At 32.4% G+C, this 26,830-nt stretch overlaps 3 protein-coding genes across 4 annotated transcripts; 1 reads left to right on the forward strand and 2 right to left on the reverse strand.

Annotated features, from left to right (window-relative positions):
- Positions 1 to 3,177: 3,177 nt before the first annotated feature.
- LOC137830667 (carbon catabolite repressor protein 4 homolog 1-like) lies at positions 3,178 to 10,582 on the forward strand. Its single transcript, XM_068638131.1, has 12 exons — positions 3,178 to 3,808; positions 6,217 to 6,961; positions 7,610 to 7,696; positions 7,775 to 7,858; positions 7,934 to 8,020; positions 8,121 to 8,207; positions 8,702 to 8,755; positions 8,837 to 8,928; positions 9,027 to 9,141; positions 9,265 to 9,409; positions 9,496 to 9,652; positions 10,400 to 10,582. The coding sequence occupies exons 1-11, from the start codon at positions 3,651 to 3,653 to the stop codon at positions 9,642 to 9,644; spliced, it is 1,803 nt and encodes a 600-aa protein (XP_068494232.1). The 5' UTR covers positions 3,178 to 3,650; the 3' UTR covers positions 9,645 to 9,652; positions 10,400 to 10,582.
- Positions 10,583 to 13,119: 2,537 nt separating this feature from the next.
- Positions 13,120 to 18,266, reverse strand: LOC137830668 (F-box protein At3g58530). Of its 2 annotated transcripts, none has more exons than XR_011084250.1 (12): positions 18,018 to 18,252; positions 17,869 to 17,928; positions 17,248 to 17,331; positions 16,229 to 16,359; positions 16,045 to 16,120; positions 15,068 to 15,138; positions 14,797 to 14,883; positions 14,639 to 14,711; positions 14,488 to 14,555; positions 14,343 to 14,411; positions 13,650 to 13,766; positions 13,120 to 13,412 (listed from the first exon to the last, which is right to left on the reverse strand). XR_011084250.1 is itself a non-coding variant. In XM_068638132.1 (12 exons), exons 1-12 carry the CDS (start codon positions 18,204 to 18,206, stop codon positions 13,347 to 13,349), a joined length of 1,080 nt encoding a protein of 359 aa, XP_068494233.1. In that variant the 5' UTR covers positions 18,207 to 18,266; the 3' UTR covers positions 13,120 to 13,346. The 2 variants fall into 2 exon arrangements, 1 of the variants encoding a protein (XP_068494233.1); XM_068638132.1 differs by having other exon boundaries at positions 13,650 to 13,755; positions 18,018 to 18,266.
- A 2,471-nt stretch (positions 18,267 to 20,737) lies between these two features.
- LOC137830669 (DEAD-box ATP-dependent RNA helicase 37-like) lies at positions 20,738 to 26,534 on the reverse strand. Its single transcript, XM_068638133.1, has 7 exons — positions 26,241 to 26,534; positions 25,063 to 25,934; positions 24,885 to 24,968; positions 24,267 to 24,509; positions 23,267 to 23,434; positions 22,952 to 23,065; positions 20,738 to 21,716 (listed from the first exon to the last, which is right to left on the reverse strand). The coding sequence occupies exons 2-7, from the start codon at positions 25,792 to 25,794 to the stop codon at positions 21,228 to 21,230; spliced, it is 1,830 nt and encodes a 609-aa protein (XP_068494234.1). The 5' UTR covers positions 25,795 to 25,934; positions 26,241 to 26,534; the 3' UTR covers positions 20,738 to 21,227.
- Positions 26,535 to 26,830: the final 296 nt, after the last annotated feature.

The following is a 26,830-nucleotide window of genomic DNA, read 5'->3' on the forward strand; positions in this document are numbered from 1 at the left end:
CCATTGAGCCGGTTTTATAGGGTTGAATTAGGCTTAAAGTCTACTTTGTAATAACATGAATGCACAGACATCTAAGTAAATCAGAAATGTTGGAGCTGTAATTGAAACGTAGTGGATGGAAACTGTAACTAACTAAAAACCAGAAAACCTAAAAACTGGAAAACTAATATAGAATGTAAACACAATTAAAACAGAATGGCTAAAGCATAAGAGAATCTGAATGTATATATATGAAAGGAAATGCAATGCTAAAAAACAAAAATCTGGAATGGCAAGAATGCATTGAAAATAGAATTGAAAACATGCAGAAATTGATTCTGATAGCAAGAATTAAGAAAACAGAAATTGAAAAGTAAGTAAACCAAAAATGGAAATGGATTATATTTAAAATCCTATATTAACTGCAGAAATGAGAAACAGAAACAGAAAATACAAAATTTTGAAAGTAAAATTGAATTGGAATCCTGAGAAGTCTTAATCAAATAGTGCAGAATGAAAACAAATGTGAAAACATAATGACTGGAAAAACTGGATCAGAAGCAGTGAATGAATTAAATGCAGAAAAACAGTCAAAGAAACTATATTGTTCTTACCAAAAATGAATATTATTCTTTGTTTTATGAAGAAAGTTGCAGTACCAATAGGTTTGCAACTCACAGCAGCAATTCCCAATCAATAATTGAATACTAAGAAGAATTGCAAGAATAAAAGCAAACTTGAAGCCAGCTGTTCTTGACATTCTTCACTTCTAGAGAGAATTATTCTCTTCATTGGAGTTAGCAGAAAATTAAAAAACCAGAATCAAAGAAGAAGAATTGCATCTGATCTGACAATGAGAAAAGAAAAAAAACTGAGAATTCTAAAAGGCTAAGGAAATGAGAAAAGAGTGAAAGTGAAAACTGCTTCATTAAAATTCTGAATTCTACAATGTCTCAAACAAAATAATATGGACCTAGTAAGTTGAACAGCAGTGGTAGCTTGTGAAAATACATTATTACCCCTACAAAAACATTATAAAAATGTACTAAATTGTTGCATTTGTTGCATATTTTGTATTTTGTACCGGTCGATACCAGATAAGTCAGACATTGGTGACCGATCGACCGTGATAAAGAACATTTCAATACATTTAATAAATGACAGTCACGACAGTTACAAGAGTCCTTTATAAGTCATATTCATATCCTAGATTATGTGAGAAATATCTCTGATAAATCAACTAAATACTGATTAACTGAAAAATGATTTCGATGATATTCTTTCAATACACCAACATACTTACCTACCAATATATCTTCCTGTAAATCAGGGATCACGATACACATCAGTGAACAACTGGTATTCAACCCATTACAACAATGGTCCTTAACCAACCCTATAAATAAACCTTTTGCAGAGGTGTAAGGTATGTTTTAGTCAGATTACAAATATACACTATTTACATAAATACTTACTTGATCGTCTGAGTACTTTTTCAGGTCAATTCCAACGGAACACCAACAATTGAGAAAAAAACTTAAAGAAAAGAACAAGGAAATCACCGACACATCAACAATTTTACTATATAAATCATTTTTCCTATTCAGATAAGTATTTCATTCTTCATGTCTTTCTTATCTTCTTTTGCCGTTTAAACTCCAGTTATGTATTCCTCCAATTACCAATTGAAAATACTATCTACAAAGGTCAATCAATGAGTATTAGTCAATAGTAATTTTTTTTTTCAAAAAGTAAACTCAAGAACAAATAATTATAACAATTTATACTAAAATACTTATTTATCATGAAAAATACAAAGTGTACTATAGAAGCAAAGCATAAGAACAAAAAAAATAGTTAGAAAATGCAATTAATCTGTAAAAGAATAAAAAAAAACAAGAGTTGTCATATATCAACGAAGAAAACAAATATGAGTTTTAATATAAAATATATAACTATAGAATTAACATTTCCTTTAAAGGAATAAAATATAAAAATTAAATTAAACTAAAAATATATAATTAATATATTATAATATATAAATAAATTATTTAAAAAAACATGATTTGTTTTTGGGTTTATCCAAATATAACAAAACTCAATAAAAATGAATTTAAAAATGTTTGTTTTTTGGATTCAAACCTTTTATGGTTTTTAGACAAACTAAAATAAATTAAGTTGACCATGTCTCTCATTCTTACTATTGTGAACAATACTTGTATATGAATATTTATGTTTGTTTTTATAAATAATTGGATACTAGATTGAATCAAAATTTTGATATTTTTTTTTTATATTTATACTTTTTGAATTTTGAAATATAAAATTATTTTTATCTATCATTTTATCTCAAGCATAATATATCAGGACCAATTCTAAATCATTCAAACACTACAATGCTATATTTCACATCTTGGAATTGTTTTCACTTTTTTTATAAATATTTTGTAGCGGATATATTAATAAATGTTATGTGTTTAATTTAATACTGAAACTTCATTAGAAGTTACATGTATAACTAATTAAAATCTGAAAATATAACTAGATAATAAAAAGAAGAGCAAATTATATTCTTGTTCTAATTATAAATAAAGTCATAAACATACCTACAAGCAAATCATGAAATAGAAACCAAAATAATTAATTACAATAATAACTAAATTAGATACCATTTTAGAAACTAAAAAGAAATCTGGTTTCTAAATTAGTTTATATTATTTTCTATTATTATTAAATTATTTATAAATTTGTATCTAATTAGCAACTAAGGTTTTTGCTACCAAATTTAGAAACTAAATAATTGATAGTTAAAACTTTAATTGTTAATTAGATACCAATTTAAAAACTATTTAACAATAATAAAAAATAATAAAAACTAATTTAGAAACATTTTTTTTTAATTTCTAAAATGCTCTCTATTTTAGTTTCTATTGTAACTAATTATTTTGGTCTCTAAAAATTAATTTCTATTTCAATATAGTGATAATAAATATTTAGAACTTATTAAACAAAATCTCTATAGTTAACAAGTTATTGATAGAAGTAATACCATAATAAATATGACTCACTTTCCATAACAAGTAAAATGATAAAGTTAAAATAACTTGTTTAGTTATTTTTACTAGAATTTTTACAACATTTTTAGAGAGTTATTTATAATAAATTATGACTAAGATCAGAAAAGGCTTCATGCAATTTGAGATATTTTGGAATATTCCAGAGTGCACCTTACGCACCAGAAAATTGAATCCAATAATTTGCCCTAAAAAATATCTCCCTAATCTAATCTTCCGAAAGACCCAAAAAACATCACAAGACGCAGCGTCGTCGTATCGAATAGTTCCTCCCTTAAGAAAAAGTGGCTAGAAATTTTGAAGAAAAGAAAAAACAAACCCTCGAAGAGAAAACACAATTACTTGCACTCTCTCTTCTCTTCTTCTTCTTCTTCTGCAGTAAAACCCTAGCAATCGATCCTCACCGTTCCCTCTCCCTTTCTAGAACCTTCGATTCAAATCCTCAGATCCGTTTGCAAGGCTGGCGGGTATTTGGGTCAAGTAATGGCGGATCCGCCAGGTATCCGCCGCGACTTTCGATTCTCCATCATAGGGTTACCCCGTTTTCACGATTGTTTTCGCTGCCGTCAAGAGAACGAAGAAGAAGAAAAGTAAAGCATGCTGAGCGTGGTGCGCGTGCACCTGCCCTCGGAAATTCCCATTGTAGGCTGCGAACTCACACCCTACGTCCTCCTTCGCCGCCCCGACAAGAGCGTTTCCACCGACGATGTTCCTGAAACCGCCCCTTTAGACGGCCATTTCCTCCGCTACAAATGGTTGGTCTTCCGTGCAATCCTTTTTTTCCTTTCGGTCTACTTCTCTGCTTGTTAGAAGGCCCGATTGACTTTCCGTCAAACAAAGAAGAACTGTTATTGGAATTTGAAATTCACTATAATTTTCAGTCGTCATTAGTTTGTCAGGGTGTTGTAACAAAAACTGTTTTTCTTATTGTTTTTGGAGTTGAAAAGAAGTGTGCCAGTATTTGTTTTATCTCTCTTGTTTTTGGTTTGTTTTGAGCTTTTTGTGATATTACGAGTTAAAGTAAGTGTATGTGGTTTCACCAAGGTTTTTAAAACCGATTTTGGGTGTAGAGGTTTTTAATTTTTAAATTGAAGTTTGGACCTAGTTCAATTGTTTTGACAGTGTGGGAAACTGGAGATATTGTCAAGATTTCAAATTTTGACATTGTGTGAAATTACAGATAAATGTGGCCATTGCTGTGGTCAGGGAGCTCAACAACCTTTATATGTGGTCACAACCAAAAACCTTGATATATTGTTGTGAATTGATTGGATGATATGCTAGGTGCTGGGATTTTCCTGTGTTGGGTCCATATGTGTTGTGTGTAATAGAATGTGTCACAATTCTGGGTTGTTTAGATCCCAAATCTTGAGGCCATAAACAGCTGAACTGGTTGCCTTGGACGTTATGGCTATTTGATATTTCTTCATAATAATGATTAGAATTTTTTAAGTATGTCTTATGTAAGGCTAGGAAAGAGTTCAAGGATAGGATGAAAGCGTTGGCTGCATTGATGCAAATTAATTGAATGATATACTAGGTGCTAGGATTGTTGCAGAATCCATTTTCTGGCATAGGGATGTAACAGTACCTGAACCTGCTCCTGTGCATTTCCTCATACCCCATAGAAGATAAATAGCTTCTCTTGTAGACCTTCCTAGCATAAATCGAAACTTGTTCTTTGCAATTTCAGTCTCATCTTTTGATTTATGCAGTCACCTTTACCTTAATTTCATGCCGCAGGTCATGTGTTTAATCCCTATGTAATTTAACACAGTTCTGGATATTTCCCATTTTCTCATATATTGGATCCAGAGTGCTCATTTTCTATTCATCTATCATTTTAGATCTTGAAATCTCATTAAATAACTGAGTGATCTCTGTTGTGATTTTGACAAGTTTTTTTCTGGTTCCTGAGAGCTTACACAACCCTTCTCCTTGTTAAAATTATCCTCCATAAAGTTATGTTTTGTTATCTATAGATCAAATTTTCTCCATAAGCTTTGAATTTTTGGATTATGGGAACCCTTTTATAGTTTTTCCTAGATGCCGAGTTGAGTTCAAATGTAGTTAACAGTAAAAGATATCACACTAAAAATTATACTATTTCTGTAGAGTTTTACTGAATTATTTTGTTATACTTCCTATTATTGTTGTGAATAAGAAATTTGGTAGATCATCATCTTAGATGTATGTGAGACTCTCTGCTTTCTAATTTTCATGTTTGGTGCGACAACTCACAGTAACTAACAAATATTTGTAAAGTAATAAAGGATGTGGAGGCATCTTGGATTCCTATCTTATTGATCTCCAAAATGTCAATGATTACAGTCAACATCACATCATGAATCCAAGTTATTGGGGGTATCCTGTGTGCCTGTATATAGAGGCAGACAGGGTGTCACACCAACTTCCTCTAAACAAGCAAAGCTGGAAGCATTCTTGTGTCCAACTTGCATATGTAATATCCAGTTTTGTTACCATGATCATGGAAAATTATATGGGGAATATGCTTTTGTATTTAATTCATGGATATTATGTAGGGTAGTTTAAGATATATGCTGTATCTGCTCTTGCCTTCATAAGTTCATGTGATCAATTACATATAAACTATGATATAATGTCTGTACTATTTGAGGAAACTGTGTTACAACCTAACTACATAACATAAAGTGATACTGTGTTCCTTGATCAATTTTTATGTTATGTAGATAGTTCATGTGTTTCTTAGGCTATCATAGTTAATTTGTCTGCATTCAGATGGTCAAGCGGAGTAAGATATAACTTCAGGTTTTTGAGTACTGATGGCTGTATTATTTGTAACTGTCTCACGCAGTCTGGGTTTTGCCTGTAACTTTAATTTAAAAGTTGTTTGTGGTGATTGGTTGTGCTTGTAGTGTGAGTGTGTATGTTCTAAGGTTCAAATTCTCTATGTTGATACTCCCTCCCCTTTTCATATTTTGTTTTTGGGTTAGTTGGTATGTTCTGGATTCTTAGTTTGTCACTCATGAACCATTCACATATTTGTTTGCTAACTGCTATTCACTTTATTAAATATATATTTGATCCCAAGTATGCTTCCTCTATACACTTTCTATTATTCTGATTTAAACATTTGATATTTTACTGTCTCACTCTGTCCTTTGGCCCTCACTTTTGGCAGGTATCGTGTACAGAGTGATAAAAAAGTTGCTGTCTGTAGCATACATCCGTCAGAGCAAGCCACACTGCAATGCCTAGGTTGTGTTAAGGCAAAAATTCCCCTTTCCAAGAGTTACCATTGCACCACAAAGTGTTTTTCAGATGCATGGCAGCATCATCGTGTCTTACATGATCGTGCTGCAAGTGCTCTTAATGAAAATGGAAATGAGGAGGAAGAGGTGTTTGGGCGCTTTAATAGTACTGGGTCTGGGGCAATAAATTCCAGCTTATCTGCTTCTGCTTCAAGTGCTAGCTTGGCAAATGGGTCTGCAACACCTTTGTATCCCGCTGCTGTAACACAAAGAAGTGGTGAAACTTGGTTTGAAGTTGGACGATCTAAGACTTATACCCCTACTGCTGATGATGTTGGTCATGTCCTTAAGTTTGAGTGTGTTGTAGTTGATGCAGAGACAAAACTGCCTGTGGGACCTGTTAACACTATACTAACTTCACGTGTCATTCCTGCTCCTTCACCTATTCCACGCCGGCAGATTCGTGTTGATGGAATGGGGCATATAGATGTGGATGGAAGAATGACAACTTCAGGAACTTTTACTGTTCTATCCTACAATATATTGTCTGAAGCATATGTCTCTAATGATCTATACAATTACTGCCCTTCGTGGGCACTTTCTTGGCCATATCGCCGGCAAAATTTGTTACGAGAAATTGTTGGTTACCGTGCAGACATTATTTGTCTTCAGGAGGTACATGAACATGTTCTTGCTTCTGATTTTGGTTGAAGAAACTTGTTTTATTTACTTGGCACTTTAACTATATATTTTGATGAGATTGGTTTGGTATTTCACTAAATGGAGGGGAAGTAGGAGTTGCAGTTACTATAGAAACACTTGTTGAAGACCCAGTAAGGAGAGTAGATGAAATGGATGTATCATGAAAAACTATAGAAGAAAATCATTAAAAAGGATTTAGAGGTCTATTGTTTGTTGTCTATAACCACAGAATATCATGACATCATCTAATCCATGTAGATGTCCCACGTAATGGGCAAAGGCTTGGTTATTATTTTTGGTATTTAAATTAATTATTTATTTCACTTAATTGGTGTCATCTTTTAAGTTGAATTGCTGTTTATTTTTTTAAGATGTGATAATTGAATCAAGGAAACTAACCATGTCTACATGTTGTAAATGATTAGAACGTTCTTGTGAATTATTAAGTAACAGTAAACATTACCATAATTTCCATGCATGTGGATGTGTAGGGTTTTCCCCCCTTAGTTTTTGGGGTGAGGAGGGGTTGTTTCTATTGTAATTATGAAAAATTTAAGTTATAGTTCTTTATTCTCATCTGATCTCGATATCCTCATAGCTGACAACTTTTTTTCCCTCCAGGTTCAAAGTGATCATTATGACGATTTTTTCTCTCCTGAACTGGACAAACATGGATATTATGGTCTTTACAAGAGAAAAACAAACGAGGTTGGTGCAATATTCTGGTCCTTGTGATCATAAACTTCAAAATATTTTATATGCTAAGCACTTTTTGTGGGTTTACAGGTGTACAGTAGCAACACAAATACAATTGATGGTTGTGCAACATTTTTCCGTAGAGACAGATTTTCACATGTGAAGAAATATGAGGTTGGGATTTCATTTTGCATATGGTTGTTAAGTTATATTTCTATACAAACTAGAATGATGTGTTCTTGCATTCAGGTTGAATTTAACAAGGCTGCACAGTCTTTGACAGAGGCTACAATTCCAACCACTCAGAAAAAAAGTGCCTTGAATCGACTGGTTAAGGTGACTTATTTTGTGAAAGATTACATTTCACTTTTTGTGTTCAGAAAGAAAAAATGATCGTCTCATGTAATTGTTACTTACCTAGTGTTCTTGGTATCAGGATAATGTTGCACTAATTGTGGTTCTAGAAGCAAAAGTTAACAATCAACCTTTTGATAATCCTGGGAAAAGACAGCTTCTTTGCGTGGTAAGCTCTTTCATGTACAATGATGAGTATTTTTTATTTGACATTTTCTTTTATTACTTATTTCATTTGTTTATTGTTAACCAGTTTCCTGATTGTTACCACATTTAAGAATTTTTTATCTGGTGACAATTGTGTCCTGAATGCTCTCCCTTCCTATCTATTATTCCTATATAAATACTATCCGACTGCAATTTTTTTACACATGTCATTTGGTTATGCATTGTGACGACCCACTCTTTTACTTTTCTCTCCTCTTCTGCTTTTTCCTCCCGTCCAGCAAAGCAAAGTATCTTACTCTGGTAAATATAAAAAATTCAAATAGTATAGAACAGATGAAGTTAATGGGTAATTTTCTTGAAACCATAATTGTGATCTTCCTCTATGATAGATATGCTATCTCTCCCGTGTACCTGTCCCCTTTTAGATTTAGGTTTAACTACTTTTTGAAGCAATTCTACTTATAACTCCTGACTCATATATCTTGTGAACTTTAGGCAAATACACATGTAAATGTCCCGCAAGATTTAAAGGATGTGAAACTGTGGCAGGTAAATTATTTTCTATAGTCTGTTCATATCAATAAGATTGTTTTGAACATTACTCTTGCTAATATTTTTTTCCTCTTTTAGGTTCACACTCTCTTAAAAGGGTTGGAGAAAATAGCTGCAAGTGCAGACATTCCAATGTTGGTTTGTGGAGATTTTAATTCAGTTCCGGGAAGGTTTGATGACTACTTTTCTTTGTAATTTTATTTTTGTTTTTACTTTTTATTTTGGAAGGATATTGTATTTATAATGGTTAATCTGAATTTTGTTGCAGTGCTCCTCATGCACTTCTTGCAATGGGGAAGGTAGATCCTTCACATCCTGATTTAGCAGTTGACCCACTTAACATTTTACGTCCTCACAGCAAGTTGGTTCATCAGTTGCCATTGGTAATGTATTTATTGAGCTGCATCCCATTAAGGAGTAACATTCATAATATGCACGTTTGCCTATTTTAGTTCTGTTTTTGTATCATTTTGCCTATTTAATATGTTGTTGGTAACAAAATTTAGGTCAGTGCATACTCATCTTTTGCGAGAACTGTTAGCCTTGGATATGATCAGCATAAAAGGAGACTGGATGGTGGAACAAATGAACCTTTATTCACAAATGTCACTAGAGATTTTATTGGCACTCTAGATTACATATTTTACACAGGTGAGTATGGTGTTATATCATTTTGCTAAATTTAAAGGCTAAATCTTAGTCACATTTTTATGAAGTGACATGACTTGTGGTTTCAGCGGATTCTTTGGTTGTGGAGTCATTATTGGAGTTACTGGATGAGGAGAGTTTGAGGAAGGACACTGCACTTCCTTCACCTGAATGGTCCTCAGATCACATAGCTCTCTTAGCTGAGTTCCGCTGCTGCAAAAATAAATCTAGGCGTTGACGCTTATGGTAGGTACCATTCTCTGGCACCCACTCCACAAACGAGTAGCATGTTTGATAAATTATTATTGAAGAAGATTGATGTCATGAACTTTCTTTTGGTGCTTGGTTCCTTTAAAATTGTAAAGGCTGTAGAGTCTCCTGTTTATTAGCAGAAAAAAAGGGTGATAGGGTTGTGTTGTGTCATTTAGAGAGTGAGGGTGGAGACGAAGGATGTAAATTAGAAAAATAATGAGAGGTAGTGGAATTAGGTAGTAATTTACAATTTGAATTATGAAATAGAAATGACATTTGCTGTCAGTGTCCTAAAATTCCTAACAAACCGTGTAGCACCCATGTAATGCTGCCCTGTATCTGATTCCTTAGAATGCTGTTTTAACATTGGCATTGAGGACTTTCTGATATAGTCAGCCTTTGAATTTGTATGTTCCCTTGTTGAAATTGTTAAAGATGATCTCACGAACAACATGCACATTATTCTGCACCAATCCTACAAGGAAATGTTAATTGACATGAACACGGAAATTGTTATGATATCAGGAGCTACTCTTGTGTTCTCTGAGATTATTCTCAGTAGTATGCTGGGGGGACATAAGATAGCGTTAAACATGGTATAAAAGAATATTAAGTACTGATTGAACAAATATGTTGTCCTTTCCTGTCTATTTCATACCCTGCTTTGTGGTGTATTGTTTGCATGCTTTTCAAGGATTGTTTACCTTTTTATTTATTGATGATCACTTTCAATCCTTGTAGGTCAGTTTCAGAGATACATAAAGAAAAAAAGGCTCAAAGAAGCATTTGGTTGGTAAGTTTTTTGTAAAAATGGTAGATCATGCCTGTCTTTTCCAGGCATCTCCATGTGGGGATCATTGCAATGATCTGCTATGTATCATCATGTCACCTTTATCATAGAAAAAATTATGATTTTCTGCCTTATTGACTTCTCTCTTTCTTCACCCCCTCCCCAAATCACCTAATTTTTCTTTCCCTTTAAAAGGGAATTTTCTCATAGATGCCTATTGGGGCTCCATACATCTTATTACTAGTAATAGTAAAGAGCTAGTGTACCTTTAAGACCTAGTTGCCACCTTGGAGCCCTATGCATAGAGCTCGAAATTCTCACATATCTGTCGTGTTAATCTTCAAAACTTAGATAATTGTTTTTGTTTTAGATCTGTCCGTCAGAAACTTGTCAAATTTGGTATGGCGTAATTGATAATGATGTAGAATAGAATTCAACCGAGGTGTTTAACATGGGAGGAGATCTGAACTGTTGCAATGATTATATTGGCAAAATAGGAAGAGATAAATTTTGTGATTGTAAGAAAAGGCATGATCAGTAGTATTCTTGTATTGTTCGAAAAATCATTAGCATTCTCATTTCTCATTACAGTACGACAAAAAATGAAAATTGTGTTTTTGCAGAATGTTTTGTTGGAGAAATATCTATTCGAGTACAACTTTTGACACAGATGATCGATATAATTATCCAGTTCACCCTCTCAAAATTCAAACAATTTTATGGATGTGCCTATATATTCCTATAGGAACCCATTCAATGCTCGAATCAGAACTTCCATTAACTGAAGCCATACTTTCTCTTTATTTGCTTGTAAAGTATCTTAATCAATGAAAAGTTTCACAGTATTTTGAAGAGTTCTTTTTCAATTAAAGAAACAACGGGGTTGAGGTGTTTTTAAAAATGCTTAATTAAAGATATCTTAAAAGACTGTTTAGTTTAGACTATGTTTAGAAGAATTTTTTTCTTTTAACAGAAAAAAAAATAAAGCTATAAGTCCTCCATTTAACTTTTATAAAATTTGCAATTAAAAGGTCATAATGAAATTTCCAAGATTACTTGTGTATAAAAATTTATAGAAAATTTCCAATTTTAATAAGCTATTTAAGTGGAATATGCGCTAACCCAAATGAAGGCTTCTTGATTTTGGTTTGAAGCCATTTTATGGTTTATTCTTCCTAGAAGGTTCAATAGTCTGTCATAATTGTATTCTTTTGAGGTTAATTTACTAAACGGATGCATTTTTTTGAAATAAAATGAAAAAATTGTAACTGAAAGCATGATTTTTAAATAAAAAAGTAATTTATTTTGAGGTGTTTTAAAATATACTTTTAACTATCTTTAAAATTTTTTAAAATCAGTTTTATGAATGCCATGCTTAAAAGTATGATTTTAATTTTTTTTTAGAAATTATGTCGAAAAGGGTACTATCTTTGTTTTTAAATTATATTTTTTAAATAAAGTATGTGGCGACATTGTTTTAGCTTTTGAGTTTTTTTTTTTTAATTTGTTGTATAATTTTGTGAGCATCCTAATAAGTGATTTAATTTCATTCTAAATATCTCAACTAAATACGAAGTGGCTATCAAATTCTTTTTAAAAATCTTGCCAAGTTTCCATCTTGCTTGTTACTTCTTGTGTTATCAATTTGGAGTCAGAAACATAAAAAAAAAAAACTTAGAAAGATAGAGTTGTCTTTCATCTTCCTCCTATCTATTGTTTATCCATTTATCATTGTTTGTGCACCTCTTTCAAATTCTTTGAACTTTGAATTCATAATATAGTTCTTTAATAATTTTAAAGGATTAATGAGATCAAACAATGATCTCATAACGGTTAATTTAATTAAATATTGGACGACTCGTCAAATCACTTGATTTTGAAAAGGTTTGTTTTGATAAACTCTTCACATATAAATAGTTCAATAGATTTGATTGTAGAAGTGGTCCAAGGTCTAAAATAATATTCTAAGTGTTTGTATTAAAAAATAACTGTATTTATAATTTTTATATTTATGAATGGTTTGATAATTAATAATGTTTTAGCTTCAATTTCATATATTTTTTCAATTTTCTATTATTTTAATAATAAATTAAATCACTCACAATTCAGATAAAACATGTTTCAATTATTTCACCCTAATTTTTTTTTATATCATGTTAATCAATTATCCTCTTGAAACTCTTCACTCACTACATTAATGGTATAATAAGCCAATTTTTTGATACCTTCTCACTTTTCTTAAGGATGACATTACTAAAAATCCTCTTTCAAATTCTTTGAACTTTGAATTCATAAACAATTTGTTGCAGGTGATAAACAACACCATTTGAAATTCATGTTATTAATACTTTCCACAATATTTATATTTCTTATCTCTTGATTCTCTTTCAACACAACTGAATCACTTCTCTTTAGTATGAAAGCATACAAAATCATAATATCATTGGGTGGGAAAGTTACGAGGCCCTTACATGCGAGAATTCAAAACTTTATAGGTAGGTAAAGAACATCACAGATTAGTTTTTTTATTATATAAAAAATTCAAACAACAAATTGAAAATCTTGTATTTATTGGAACTAAGAACTTCAAACTAGTTTTTTGGAAAAGTTACATTAAAGACTTCTAAAAAACGTTAAAACTTATCATTTTCTTATGGAGAAATTTATCCAATCCAGAACTGTATATTCAAACAGTTTTGTTTATCAGGTCAGTCAAGATAAGAAACAGTTTTGTTGTTTGCTTCCTGTGTTAAAATTGTAGCTGTAGAATACTTGTACATAAGGGTTTTTAATACCCCACAAGACACAAATTTGTTACCACAAATTGGTAAACTAAAAAAATACCACATGCAGAAAAAAATGGCAAAAAATTGTGATTAAATTTTCAAATTTTACTCATTAGCTGTGCACTTTATAGCATTGCACATAGGGAAACAATTGTAGCAAGTCTTCACGGCTTCGTTTCTGCAAGGTAATAAAGGAACTATTAGAAAAACCAGTCCAGCTAATAATTGAGATTTTTCATGAAAGGAGTGAATGCTACCAATATACTCTTTCGAACAAGCTATTATTGGTTAAAATTTATTGAAAATCATAATTTTTTATAGGTCCCCCCACTCTTCATTTTGTAATCTTCAATAATTCTAACCAACAGTGAAGTATATATTATAAATATAGTAGTCTATTCAAGTAGGAATTTGCCTTGATGCCAATACATCCATTCACGTCAAGGGTTGTAATTTTGTTGGAACAGGACTTTGAGAGTGCCTCCAGACATTTGTCAGTCACACCAACTATTCCAAACAAGCTACACATGACCTTTCAACAAATCAGTACCAGAAGTGATTTTTGGATAACACATAGCATATCAGGTCACATCATATTATGAAAGGAGTACATTTTAACTATACAATAGAAATAATAGTTAAGATTAATTATTTAAACTTGAAGATGATTGTATGACTAAAATGTACTCTTCTGCAATTACCTTACGCTCAAATACCTTACACAAGCTTGGCCACTCGATAAATATGGTATGCCGAATGACTGTCTTGTGTTCAAATGCTATGAAAGAAGTATACCATCATTGCATGCCACAGGATTTAAACTTAACTACTCAGGCTATTATACTAAAATGTCATCATTACTTGCAAAAGTGAATGTCATGTAAAGTGTTGCAAGCTACATGAAAACTTGTAAATGGTGTAGTGAAACATTAAAGTGCTCCTCAATGGAACAAAAAAGTGAACATTCAAACTCGTTATCCTACCATATATCACGAGAAGAATTTATGTTTATAGTATGACAAGAACAAAATAATTTCAGAAATCAAGAATGCACCACCCAGTACTGTATATTCAAGTGCTACAATACAAATTACTCAAATTAATATACCTTAGAAACTGAAGAGAAGTGCAACCCTTTGCAATGGATATGACCCCTTCATCAGTCACACGTACACACCTATCATGTAAAGTTATAAATACGAGCACTTTACTTTAATATGATAGATAGATGTTCAGATTGAAGATTCATTTACCATGTCAGATTGAGAGATTCAAGGTTCTTGCACTTAGAAATACAAGAGAGTCCTTCATCTGAAAGATTCTGCAAGCCAAAATTGTATCTATTAGTAGTCTGCATTAGATAGGTTTGCAAAGTGATAACTGCAGAAACCCAATAATTTTTACCTGGGCACCACAAAGATCCAAAAACTTGAGACGTGATAGAAGGCATATGTTCCTGTAAGCTTCATCTGTGAAACTGAACAATAGTAATGATATGAATAATGAATTAATAAATTCCAGGGCAATACAAATTGAATTTAGTGTCAAGTTTTAGTGCCAACCTTGACAGTGCATAGAGATTCAAATGCTGAAGAAAAAGACATTTTTGCAATAAACTCTTCAAACCGTCATCTGTTAATTTGACGCACCTAAATATCAAAATTATGAGACAAGACATCATCAGAAGATTGGTATAATTGACCCCAGTATTCATTTGCATCATCATAATCCTCCCACCCCAAAGTATCGCCTGCCTTACTGATCCATTATCTAGGATTATAATCTCATTGCGTGCAAGATCTTACAGAATCTGTTATAATTTACTGGTGATACCTAGTCAAATTTAGTGACTCTAGTTCTGGATAATTGTCAGCAACGAGTTGTACACCTTGGTCTGAAATATTCTGCAATTATCATAGAAAGTGCTTTGTTCAGACATTATACAAATACCAACTCTCAATACACAATTTTCAATTTATTATAAATTATAAATATGAAGTTGCATTAAGGCACTAAATACCATCTCTTATCTAGATAAAACAAAGAGAGTAAGGGTTTGTTCGGAAGAACCTTTTCATAAACACTAACAAAAGAAAAGTAAGTAGAAAAATGAAATATATTCTTCAAATGCTATAACTAGTGTATGCATCTTGTATTAAATTCTCTAAAAGCTTCTTTTTAACACATGCATAAGCTAATTTATCTTTTCAGGAAGACTATGTAATTTTCTTTTTATTTTCTGATCGCATCTTTTGGAAAAACTTTATCCAAACAGACTCTAAAAGCATATTTAGTAATACTGTTAGAATATTCTTGGAAAGTTTTTATTTAGTAATACTGTCAGTGGACATTGGTAGTTGTACTTTACGTTGTTAATATATATGCTTTCTCCATGTATGAGCTTCAATATAGAAAAAAAAAAGGATTATATGTAACTTGCATATAGGCCTCTAACAAAGTGCCTGTAGGTTATAACTTGGTAGCTAATGTCCACTGACAGTATTACTAAATATTCTGCTTGAGAGAAATATTCTTATTCTACTTTTGACATCTCAGTTAGACTGACACCCCAAATAACAAAAATCAACTGCCATCACATGAAAAAAATATTATTAAAAAAAAAGGCATTTTGACTTGGTTGGAAAGCGGTAAATCAATCTTAAGTTCCAAAGCTAGTCTTTCAGAACTTTATTACTTTTATACCAACCAATAGACTTAAAAGGAAGGAATGCATCAATTAAATATGCATACATGCAATACTAAATTAATAACACTGAATAAATTAATTACAAAATCAATGCATAATGTACCTTACATCCACTTATGTTCAAGTCAACTATATGTTTGCAGTTCTTCACTATATATTGTAATCCTCTATCTGTTACCCTGCAATTCGTACTCCAGTACTAAGGATAAGGATTAACTTTTTTTTGAAAGCAAATAAAGATTATCAACTGCAAATAAACATCAAACAGTAAGAAAAGTGTAAAGCACCTAAGATTCCAGTAGATCAAAAAGCTTTTGAGCCGGGGGCAACAACTGCTTATTGCTTCAATTCCTGTATCCGATATTTTTTGGCAGCAATTCAGATTTAAAGACTCCAGGCTTTGAAGAGAATTAAAACACTAGAAATGCTTCAAAAATATTTGGTTAGAATTGCAGACAGCATATATTTATTCTATATCATAAAATTTGTGCAAACATTACCAACTAATGTTTTCTTTATCAATAAATATCTAATTAACAAAGATAATATGTTCCAGTTTCTGCCAAAGTACAAGTTATTATGAGAGGATAATCAGATAGGACTTTTACATTTTAACTGCAACCAGGTAAATTAAGCCCAAACAATATGCAATCAATTATTGGTAGCCAATTCACAATCCAGGGCGCTGGTTCCAGTTCGATCATATCCATGTCTTAATGTTTTCTTTCTTAGATACAATAAATCCTTATTTTTTCAAGCCATGATCGACATTCCCATTACTAGAATATAGCTGTAAGTTTATGATATGTTCTTTCTGTTTATTATTCAACAAATTCACAACGACACAAGTTACATTTGGGACATGTAGTGATATGTCAACAGGATATAATAACCAAAATTTTAAAAGAAAAAGAAATACTAAAACTAGACTATACTATATCAGTTTCATCATTCATGCTCATACATAAATTTTTTTATTTTATCAAAGCTGGATGCACCAGGTTAGAAAAAATTTGAATTTTCCACATTTTAAGATATTAGCAACTGTTTGAAGCAAAATTCTGTATTGCGAAGTTAGAAAATATAAGAATACAGGCATATTTTGCAAATTCCAGTCTGCACTCATCATATCAAATCACCAAGATTCCCACACTTTTCTCTCTTAGTTGAGTGGTATCAACTAATCAGGTTTGTTGCACACAACAGAGTAACAAATTTATATGACAATATTTCGGTTAAACCAGAAAGAAACTTCCATCCTTAACATACAAAAAAATATAAATAGTAAAAAAAAATACATGTTTACCTTATCTTTAAGATGATTGAGATGCGTGTCATCAACATCTCTCGCAAACTCAAGGTTAATCTGCTTCACATTGCGATATCTTGGCTACAAGAATGCATCAAATTCCCCCAAAATAACCACAAAATGTTAAACTTAAGCCATAAAATAACAAATTTTAAAAATCTGTAAAGCCCTTCATTTTTATTTTCTTTTGGTGAATCAGTATCCCTCCAGATACTAAAATGCATTTTAAGAACTTACATCACCTAACATACGTTGTTTTCATACATATGGATCAAGAATCAACATGTTTAATAGAAAAAGTTAATATCTGACAATCAAGAGACACTACACCATAATGGTAGTAAAACTTTTTATCATTGATCTTGACACCCATTATTTTGGCCTTCCTCCTCTCTTTTACTTGACAGTTACAAAAGTTCAATTTTTCCAATAACCAGATTACCCCTAAAGCATGTTATCAAGCCGGTATTTCGGTGTCAAAAAAGATCTTTCTATTATTATTACCCAGTTAACAGACTACAGCAGTTAGGTAATTGAACAAGAAAACAATAAAATTCGTCAACCCAAATCAAACATAAGTTAAATAAATCAAAAAGGAAAAAAAAAAAAAAAACTAACCAAAGAAAGAGCAGCTATAAGGCGATTCCCGGCATTCTTCAATTCGCGCAAATGGAGATTCTAATCACAACCCAAAATCAAATAAAGATTAATACCAAGAAAAGAAAACCTAATTTGATGAAAAATGAGAAGAGCTGAGGAGCAGATACCTCCCAGAGGGGTTGAGAAGAGAGAAGGGTTCGATGAAGTGAAGGCGAAACGAGAAGGAGCGAAACGAGGTCTATGTGAGAAAGAGATAATGTGCAGCATACGAGTTTGAAAACCTTTGGCACAGTTTCTCTGCACCAAATATCCTCCTTTGATTCTGCCTCTGTTGAGCCATGTTCCTCCATTTGCATAAACTCTGCTTCTGAAAAACTCTGCTTCTGAACTTTTGAAATTCGAATAGTTTCTGAATGAACAACAAGCTTAATATAGAGATTTTTTTTTTTTATCTTGTAATTTAACTTTTTTGTTTCGTAAAAGATATTCAATTTTTTTTTTTTATGTTTCAAACTTTTTCTTATTCCCGCTGTCTAAATTTATTAAAAAATGTTGAATTGCAAATTACGTATTTATAAAGATTAAAGATATACAAATTATATTGAAAATGAAAAAAAAAAAGAATTTGCTGGACCAAAACATGAGGAAAAAATTACCAAAACATATAATTGAAAAATAGAAGAATACACAGATTATATTTGTAACCAAGAAAAATAATTAAAATTTAAGAAAATTATTCATATAAAATGGATTTATTTAAAAAAAAACAAAAATAAGTTTAAGAAAATAGGAACAAAATAATTTAACGTCAGAATAACTGTTACTTACTTTAAATTTCTTAATGGAATTCATATAACGTGTTGTGCTAAGTAATTATACTATAAAGTAATATAATACATTATGTTTTTACACCTATTTTATATTATTGAGATTTATATAAAAAAAATATTATTGAGATAAGATAATAATAATCATAATATAGTTCTTTAATAATTTTAAAGGATTAATGAGATCAAACAATTATCTCATAACGGTTAATTTAATTAAATATTTGACTACTCGTCAAAAAACTTTGAAAGCATAGGATTTTATCTCAATTAATTATGGATCTAAAATTGACTGAATGTAAGTTAATATAAAACACTTGACTTTGAAAAACTTTGTTTTGATAACTCTTCACATATAAATAGTTCAATAGGTTTTATTTTAGAAGTGGTCTCAGGTCTAAAATAATATTCTAAGTGTTTGCATTAAAAAATAACAGTGTATTTGTAATTTTTATATTTATGAATAATTTGATAATTAATAATGTTTTAGTTTCAATTTCGTATATTTTTTCAATTTTCTGTTATTTTAATAATAAATTAAATCACTGAATAAGATTGGAAATCGAAACAAGAAAATTTTAAACTGATCCGATTAAATTGATCAATTCAGATAAAAACAGATGCTTCAAACCTAATCCAATCTGTTGATCCTGGTGGTAAATGAGTTTTAATTAAAGTCTACAAATTACTTTTAGACTTTGTTTGGATTGAGAAGGAGATTTGTGATGAGGGGAGAGAGTGAATTTATGAGTATTGAATAGGATGCGTGATGTTGTTTAAATTGAAGGATGATAAAGTAGATTTGTGAGAATGATTTCTTGTAAGTTTACAAAATTATCCTTCTTATTAAAAAATATTTAAATAATAAATTATGATTTTTTTTAAGTTTGAATTAATTAAATATTTTTAATATATAATATTCATAATTATTTATATTTTTAATAAAAAATTAAAAAATATAATATAAAATATTTTGGTATTAAATTGAAATAAATTTATTAAATACATTAAAATTTATGAAAATAATATTCATTTGTTAATTTATATAAATATAAATATATATTGTTGATATTATAATTTTATTTTATTATTTATAATTATATGTTGTTATTAATAATATAATTAAATATTTTTGAAATTATAAATAATAAATAAATTTATATAATATTTAATTTTATATATTAAAATAAAATGCATTCACAAGGGTGTTTTAGTAAAATGCAATAATCCTACTAAATCCCCACAAATCTCTTCATGTGAAAAATGAAGAAAGAAAAAAAACTCTCCACCTCTCCCCCATCCTCTTTCCCACTCTCAAAACCATGAAAACAAACACAAAAAACATTCCCTCCCTTCCTCCTTCCGCTCGGAAGGAAACACACCCTTAGTGTCTTTGTCCAATTATAGTTTCTTAATGATTTTGTTTTTCAACATTTTGGTAAATAGGCTGGTTTCAGTTATTAATTCAATCTCCTTTGGACACAAAAATGTCCATTTTTATTTTGCCTATTTTAATAAGTATACAAAACAAAACCATGGTGAAATTTTAATGGTTCTCTCCTAATTTACATACAGAATATCAATTATTTTAGATACTAATCTCAGGGTCAACAACAGTAGATTGAACACCATCATAACAAGATAAACAAATGCCCAGATCTTTAATTTAATTAAGGTTATGACACATACCATAAATTAAAAAGGAGACTGACAAGAAAATATAGTGACTATTTTGATTGATGTAAAAATAGTTCCTATTAAATTATATATAAAAATGAGTGGATAGATGATAAAAGGAGATAAGAAATACGAGGCTATATGAAACAAATTCCTTTCTTACCAAACCTAATTCAATCTCGGAAGTTAGGTATTTGACAATTAGGAAAAGCATATAATTTTACGAGCTTACAAAATCAGTATATACGAATATTAAAAGATGTGTAGTATACAACCATTAAACAAACCACAACCTAAGGGTAAATTAGTTTTCAGGAAGAATTCTTAGCTACTGACTGTGTAATAACTGATAGGGTAGAAGGTTACAGCAACTAGCAGAGAAATTAATTCAATGGACCCTTCTAGAAAGGGAAGACAAAATTAGGTAATTAAACGTTGAGTTCATAGAATAATCAAAATCAATAATATGTGCATGCTAATTAGGGATAACTCCTGGCTTAGACTGTAAAAGGCTAAGGACCTAACAAAAAAATACATAAAACACAGCATTACCCACCATTTAAACTCAGTATCCCCATCCAATCTGTTTACACCCTCGCCCTCTTCTACAGTACAGACTCAAAACAATCCAGTCAGAAATTTTTGGGTTGCTTACAGATTCTGTCTTTCCTCCATATGCAACATTTCCCCCACCTCATTTGCCTAACCAGCACAACCAAGCCCATGGTAAATCTTTCCTATGATAAAAGATTCATGCAGTAAGGAATGCATGAATGCAGGCAAACCATGGTTGAGAAGATACAGCTTTTCACCATAAAAGTCTGAAATTTATATACAATCAACGTGAGAATGAATTAGTGATGTGACACTAATCTAATCCCAAGCACTTGTCACACCTTGACCATATCCTCCACCATAATTGCCATATCCCCCGGCAGCTCCACCACCAGTTCCACCGCCATAGTAATCTGTTGATTTATTAAATGAGCCCTCTCTCCTAAAATCACGACCACCAAAACGGGATCCCCCTGACCTCCTATTTCTGTTGCCACCACTGTAAGCAGACCTTGCAGCATAACGGGTCAGCCAGGCAGGAACTTCTTGATTTGCCTCTTGCATCAGATCAGCCAATGGTTTAGCCAAGGATAAGTTACTTTCGTTGAAAAAAGCCGTTGCTAATCCCATTTTACCAGCTCGCCCCGTTCTTCCTATTCGGTGCACGTAATCATCAATGTCATTGGGAAGATCAAAATTTACCACATGTGCTACCCGAGGGATGTCCAGACCACGTGCTGCAACATCCGTTGCCACAAGAATTGGTGTGTTTCCGGTCTTAAACGACCTCAATGCTAGTTCTCTTTCCTGCATACAAAACCATTACATAGTACACGTTTATTTTCAGAAAATTAAAATTACGACATTAAGATAGATTTTAAGGGTTCAACTAGAAGTTCCTACAATTCATTCTTCGTAGAAAAAGTGAGCACAACAATATCATGATTCCTGACAATTTGGACGAAAAAACTTTGTACCCAAAGAAACGAAAAGGTAATTTGAAACTTCAAAAGGCGTAAACAAAAATACCAACAAGTTTCAAATAAAAAAATCAAGTGATGGCAACTAAAGGGAGATAAACATTTTGAATTTTAAGAAGAAATTATTAGAGAAAGGCACTTGGGAATTGCATGTTAATGTTAACCTCATCTGAGATGATATGTCTAAAAGCAGTAAAAGGAGAATCAAAATGTTTCAGACCAACAGATAAGGAATCTCTGGTGGAATGAAAGTGTTCAACAAAAGAGGGTACATTAAATCAATATATGAGTGCAATAATGCGAATAATTGGGCAAGGTATCATAATGTCAGAAATGAGAAGAGAAATTGAGAATGAAACACGTTCAAAAGCTTTTGAAGTGTTCTAAAATGATTTTGGGATGAAAAGGGAGAATGTATTATACATAAGCTGGCCAAAAGCAGAGAAAGGAAAACGAACGAGAGGTTTGGATCAGTTAGGATGTATTAAGATGAAGGGAAAGTTATGATAACAGATCAATATATCAAAGAGAGATGAGAAATACTTCAGTAAATTTTTCATAGATCGACAAGAATCAACATGTAATATGGAAGAACTAGAAATCAAAGAAGATGGGAAAAACATTGGCTTCCTACTACAAAATTCAGACAGAAGAGTGAAAAGAGACCCTTAGAAGATGGATAGTTAGTGTTAAGGCAATTGGCCTAAATGGTATCCCTATTGAGGTTTGGAAATGATAGGGACTAAAATGGAGTCTTGGACAGGAAGTCTTAAATTTGATCCTTTATTTTTCTTTTTGATAAAAGATTGAGCTGCCCGTATCTTATAACACCTTTAGTCACATCCGGAAATATAGAACTTCATAGCACAGGTTAAACTCTCGTTAATACATCTATTTGGACTAAACCAATTCAATCCCCTGGTCACTACTAAAGAAAAAGTAACATAAAATAAACAAAGTGACATAAAATGAACAAAGAAAAAAAAAGGCAATTTCAATGTAATCAAAATGTTGGAATGCTTTACACTTTATACATAGACTCGATTATGAAAAGAGACTCACTTGTTGTGTTCTATCACCATGAATGCTAGCTGCAGGAAATCCATTAACACACAAGCAGTGTTCCAATGCATCAGCTCCTTTCTTTGTTTCCACAAAAACTAATGTCAGACCTTGCTGCAAAAAACAACCCAAAAATCCTTTATGAATATGATAAATTAGCAACTCAGATTTACCTACTCTTCTGGCAAACAGTTGTTTCAGTGCAGCACATATTTTTAAAAATAGTGAATTTCACTAACAAAAGTATAACTAATCATGGCATACACAAATACAAGGCTGAAGAGCAGCAATATGTACAGGTGACAGCAAATTTACCTTGCCACAAATTCCATTTTCCCTCTGAGCATGAAGAAGATCCATGAGATGGCTTCTCTTGTCTGACTCAAGCACATATTCTACTCTTTGAGCAATTAGATCAGTACTTGAACCGACCCTTCCAACAGCCAGAAACACATAACTTGAAAGAAAATCCGATGCAAGTCTCTGCATTCAAATAAAAGTTGCAAAATGTGTTATCTCAAACCGACATTTTCAAAACTCTTACAAACATTGTTCTATCATGTAGCTAAGAAAATTACATCTAGCTGATTGCTGCATGGTTGTCAACAACTCAAGCTTTTTTTATTTTTTTCTACCACACATACAAGGCATCATCCTCATCACAAAGTATTAGTAAGCAAAACTTATGTATCTTAGTGACAGTTGACAAAGAGAAAACATCACCCTCAACAATTCCACAAAATTATATCACCGTCAATTATTCAAATAAACTACTGATGCAACCACCATACTACAACACAGTTGCTCAAAGACTGTCTTTTCTCATTTAAAATTATATATACCCCAACAGTATAAAAAAGAAACAAAAAGAAATACCAGAAAAATGTAACTTTTGCAGTAAATGAATTTGTTATCTTCATTAAACCTCCGTAGAGGGGAAAGAAATAGTGGAAGAGAAAAGAAAAGAGGAATGAGTAAAAAGGTACGTTGTTTGGATGGAAAGACATACATGAGAAACATTTATTTTACAGCTCACTGCATAATCAACTGCGTTTAGTGTAATGTGGGACCAACCTGCCCCTCACCCTCTCTTCCCCTCCTTTCTTCCTCCCTCGCCCACTTTCAGAAGTAACAAACAAACCCTAAAGAAAGGTGTTTCCAGCTTTAAGAAAAAGATGAGAGATTCAACTTCCCCCAAGTTATTTTCATTTTACAAAGACATAGCACTAGAGAGATTTTTTTGGGGGGGAGGAGGGTGGAGTTCATCATGCAAACACATAATAATTTATAAATATGAATGTGAGTCATAAGTTACCTGTATCTCTTTGGGAAATGTGGCACTAAACAGCAGTGTCTGTCTAATGCCCGGAGGAGGCATGTCCATTTGTTCAACTATCTTTCTTATTTGAGGCTCAAAACCCATGTCCAGCATCCGATCTGCCTCATCAAGCGCCAAATACTTTATCATCTGCAGTGACACCCGAGCCCTCTCAAGCAAATCCACCAATCTTCCTGGAGTAGCCACCAGAATATCAACTCCTCTCTCAAGCTCCCGTAGCTGAAGAATACAACACAATATTAATAGTGAATTTTCTCATCAACGGTTCGTGATACTTACATTAGAGGAACCAAGCCCAATTATTTAAACACACTGTGTCCTTGCCAGAAATTTAAAAAAAAGGGCATGTTTTCTGTTTAACGAGTTATGTTCCTCATTAAAAAGAAACAAAATATGTTTTTTTTTTTTTGTTTAACAAGTTATGTTCTTCCTTAAAAAAGAAAAATCAACACACATAAATATTGAATGCATCAGCCTAAACCCCAAAGTTAAGGAAGTGATGATAAATAAAACAATAAAAAAAAGTATATAGAAGCAGAGCATAAGGCTAAAATAAGCCAGAGTGATTTGAACAACATCATGGGTGAAAATAACCTGTTGGGTGATTGGAGCGCCTCCATAAGCAACCACCACTTTGACACCTGTTTGGTAAGAAAACTTTTTGGCCTCATCATGTATCTGCAGGATAAGGGCATTTTGAATTTTGAGGATATAGATAGACCGATATACATAATAAGGCAGTATAAACCAGAATCTAAAATCAGAATAGCACCTGACATGAAAGTTCCCGTGTGGGGGATAGGATAAGTGCAAGCGGAAAAGCAGTTCTAGCCACACGTGGCCTTTGAACATATTGCTCCCTCATGATTCCACTTATAATAGGGAAGCAAAAGGCAGCTGTCTTTCCTGACCCGGTCTGAGCACAGGCCATCAGATCTCGCCCCGAAAGAGAAATTGGAATGGCATACCTCTGAACCGGGGTTGGTTTCACATACTTGCATCTGTGTATATTATTATTCAATGCCTCACCCAAATCTATTTCGGCAAATGTATTCACAGGCGGGGGCACATTCTCCCCACTAGTCTCCACAGGGATATCATCATAAGCATCAAAGTTAATCCCAGTGTTCTCTTGCTCATCCAAAGATTGATCCTCAACTTCGTCATTCTCAAAAGGGTTCGCCTCACGCCTCCCACGGTCCCTCCCCGCCCCTCTACCATTCCAGCCACCGCCAGTCTGATAGCCAGAATTATATCCTTGTTGCCGCCCTTGATCAGCTTTAAAGTAACCACCACCCTGATGAGGAGCTGCACCACCAGGATTCACTCGGTCATTCACCGGCAAAGGAGCCGGCGTGTGTGACACCGCAGGAACCTCCGACGACAATGACCTGTTGCGAAGATGCGGAGGCACATATGCACCTCGGGGAGGGAGAGCCGAGGAATTGCCATTGCCAGAACCAATGGCTGAGTTGTCAGCAGAATCCGCCCACGAAGTTCTCATAGTTGCAGAAATCGCGACTTTGCTCTTGTAACAAGCAAATGCTGAACAGAACAAAACAAAAAAAAAAACAACAAAACACAAAACTACGCTTCCCACTCCACGATCCTCTTATTCACGCTTTGTCACACAACCACGATCAGCTACACAGTAAAACGAAAAAAAAAAATTAACAAATCACACAACAAAAACCGAGATCGCAGCAAGAAAACCTCAATATCAACAAAATCAAAGAACCTCAAATTGCGAACACGAAATCCAGCAAAGCAAACCAACAAATTCTCAAATAATTATCCAAAAACCGAACATCTTTCAAATAAAAAAAACGCTCCTAAAATTTCAAAACAGAAATTACCAATCCGCAAGCAAACAGATCGAGAAGAAAAACGAGAGCACACGATTTGTGTAAACAATGAGCGAATCGAAATCGAGAGAGAAGAAGAAGCAACCTGAACGAATGAGGGAAGAAAGGAAGTTGGATTAAGATTTTGTGTGTTTCGAAGAACACCTTGGCGAGGATATCGGTGAAAGGAAAGGAGATTTTTCTCGGCGTTTTCCGAGTTGAATCAAAAAATTTCCTAATTTTCTCTTCACGTTTTCTACGCTGCTTGCCAAACACAAAACTTTTGTGCGCTGAAAATGAGACGAAGGTAAAAATATCTAAATGAAAGAAAGAAATAAATCCACCGTTTGCGTGTGAATATTCTATTCTATTATAATTGTGACTCTAACTTGTGCTTTTTTTTTTCTTCTCTGCGTTTACCTCTCCAACTAAAATAGCATTTTCTTTTTTTCCCTCTCACTCCTATCCGTTGATCTCTTCATGACTTATTTTTACTTCTTTTCTTTTTACAAAATAAGAATAAGATTAAACATATAATAACAGATAAATCTAAATACTTTTCTAATAACCAAAATTAGTTTTTTTTTTAAATATAATGTAAATCAATTTATAAATAATTTAAAATTCGTTTTTTTTAAATCTTGTTTATTATTGAGGTTTTTGGAAATATTTAAATGAAGAAATAAATTTTATGAA

Source organism: Phaseolus vulgaris, chromosome 7 (assembly GCF_000499845.2).
Source record: "Phaseolus vulgaris cultivar G19833 chromosome 7, P. vulgaris v2.0, whole genome shotgun sequence".
Taxonomy (NCBI): Eukaryota; Viridiplantae; Streptophyta; class Magnoliopsida; order Fabales; family Fabaceae; genus Phaseolus; species Phaseolus vulgaris.

Excerpts from the sequence above, each read along its gene's own strand:
- LOC137830667 (XM_068638131.1), top strand. The coding sequence starts at position 3,651 with ATGCTGAGCGTGGTGCGCGTGCACCTGCCCTCGGAAATTCCCATTGTA. Across the intron at positions 7,697-7,774 it reads ACAAGAGAAAAACAAACGAG|GTGTACAGTAGCAACACAAA; the intron begins GTTGGTGCAATA and ends GTGGGTTTACAG. Across the intron at positions 9,410-9,495 it reads AGATTACATATTTTACACAG|CGGATTCTTTGGTTGTGGAG; the intron begins GTGAGTATGGTG and ends TTGTGGTTTCAG.
- LOC137830668 (XM_068638132.1), bottom strand. The coding sequence starts at position 18,206 with ATGCAAATGGAGGAACATGGCTCAACAGAGGCAGAATCAAAGGAGGAT. Across the intron at positions 15,139-16,044 it reads TGAACATAAGTGGATGTAAG|AATATTTCAGACCAAGGTGT; the intron begins GTACATTATGCA and ends TGATAATTGCAG. Across the intron at positions 14,712-14,796 it reads AATCTCTATGCACTGTCAAG|TTTCACAGATGAAGCTTACA; the intron begins GTTGGCACTAAA and ends ACTATTGTTCAG.
- LOC137830669 (XM_068638133.1), bottom strand. The coding sequence starts at position 25,794 with ATGAGAACTTCGTGGGCGGATTCTGCTGACAACTCAGCCATTGGTTCT. Across the intron at positions 24,510-24,884 it reads GCGCTCCAATCACCCAACAG|CTACGGGAGCTTGAGAGAGG; the intron begins GTTATTTTCACC and ends TGTATTCTTCAG. Across the intron at positions 23,435-24,266 it reads CATTTCCCAAAGAGATACAG|AGACTTGCATCGGATTTTCT; the intron begins GTAACTTATGAC and ends ATTTGAATGCAG.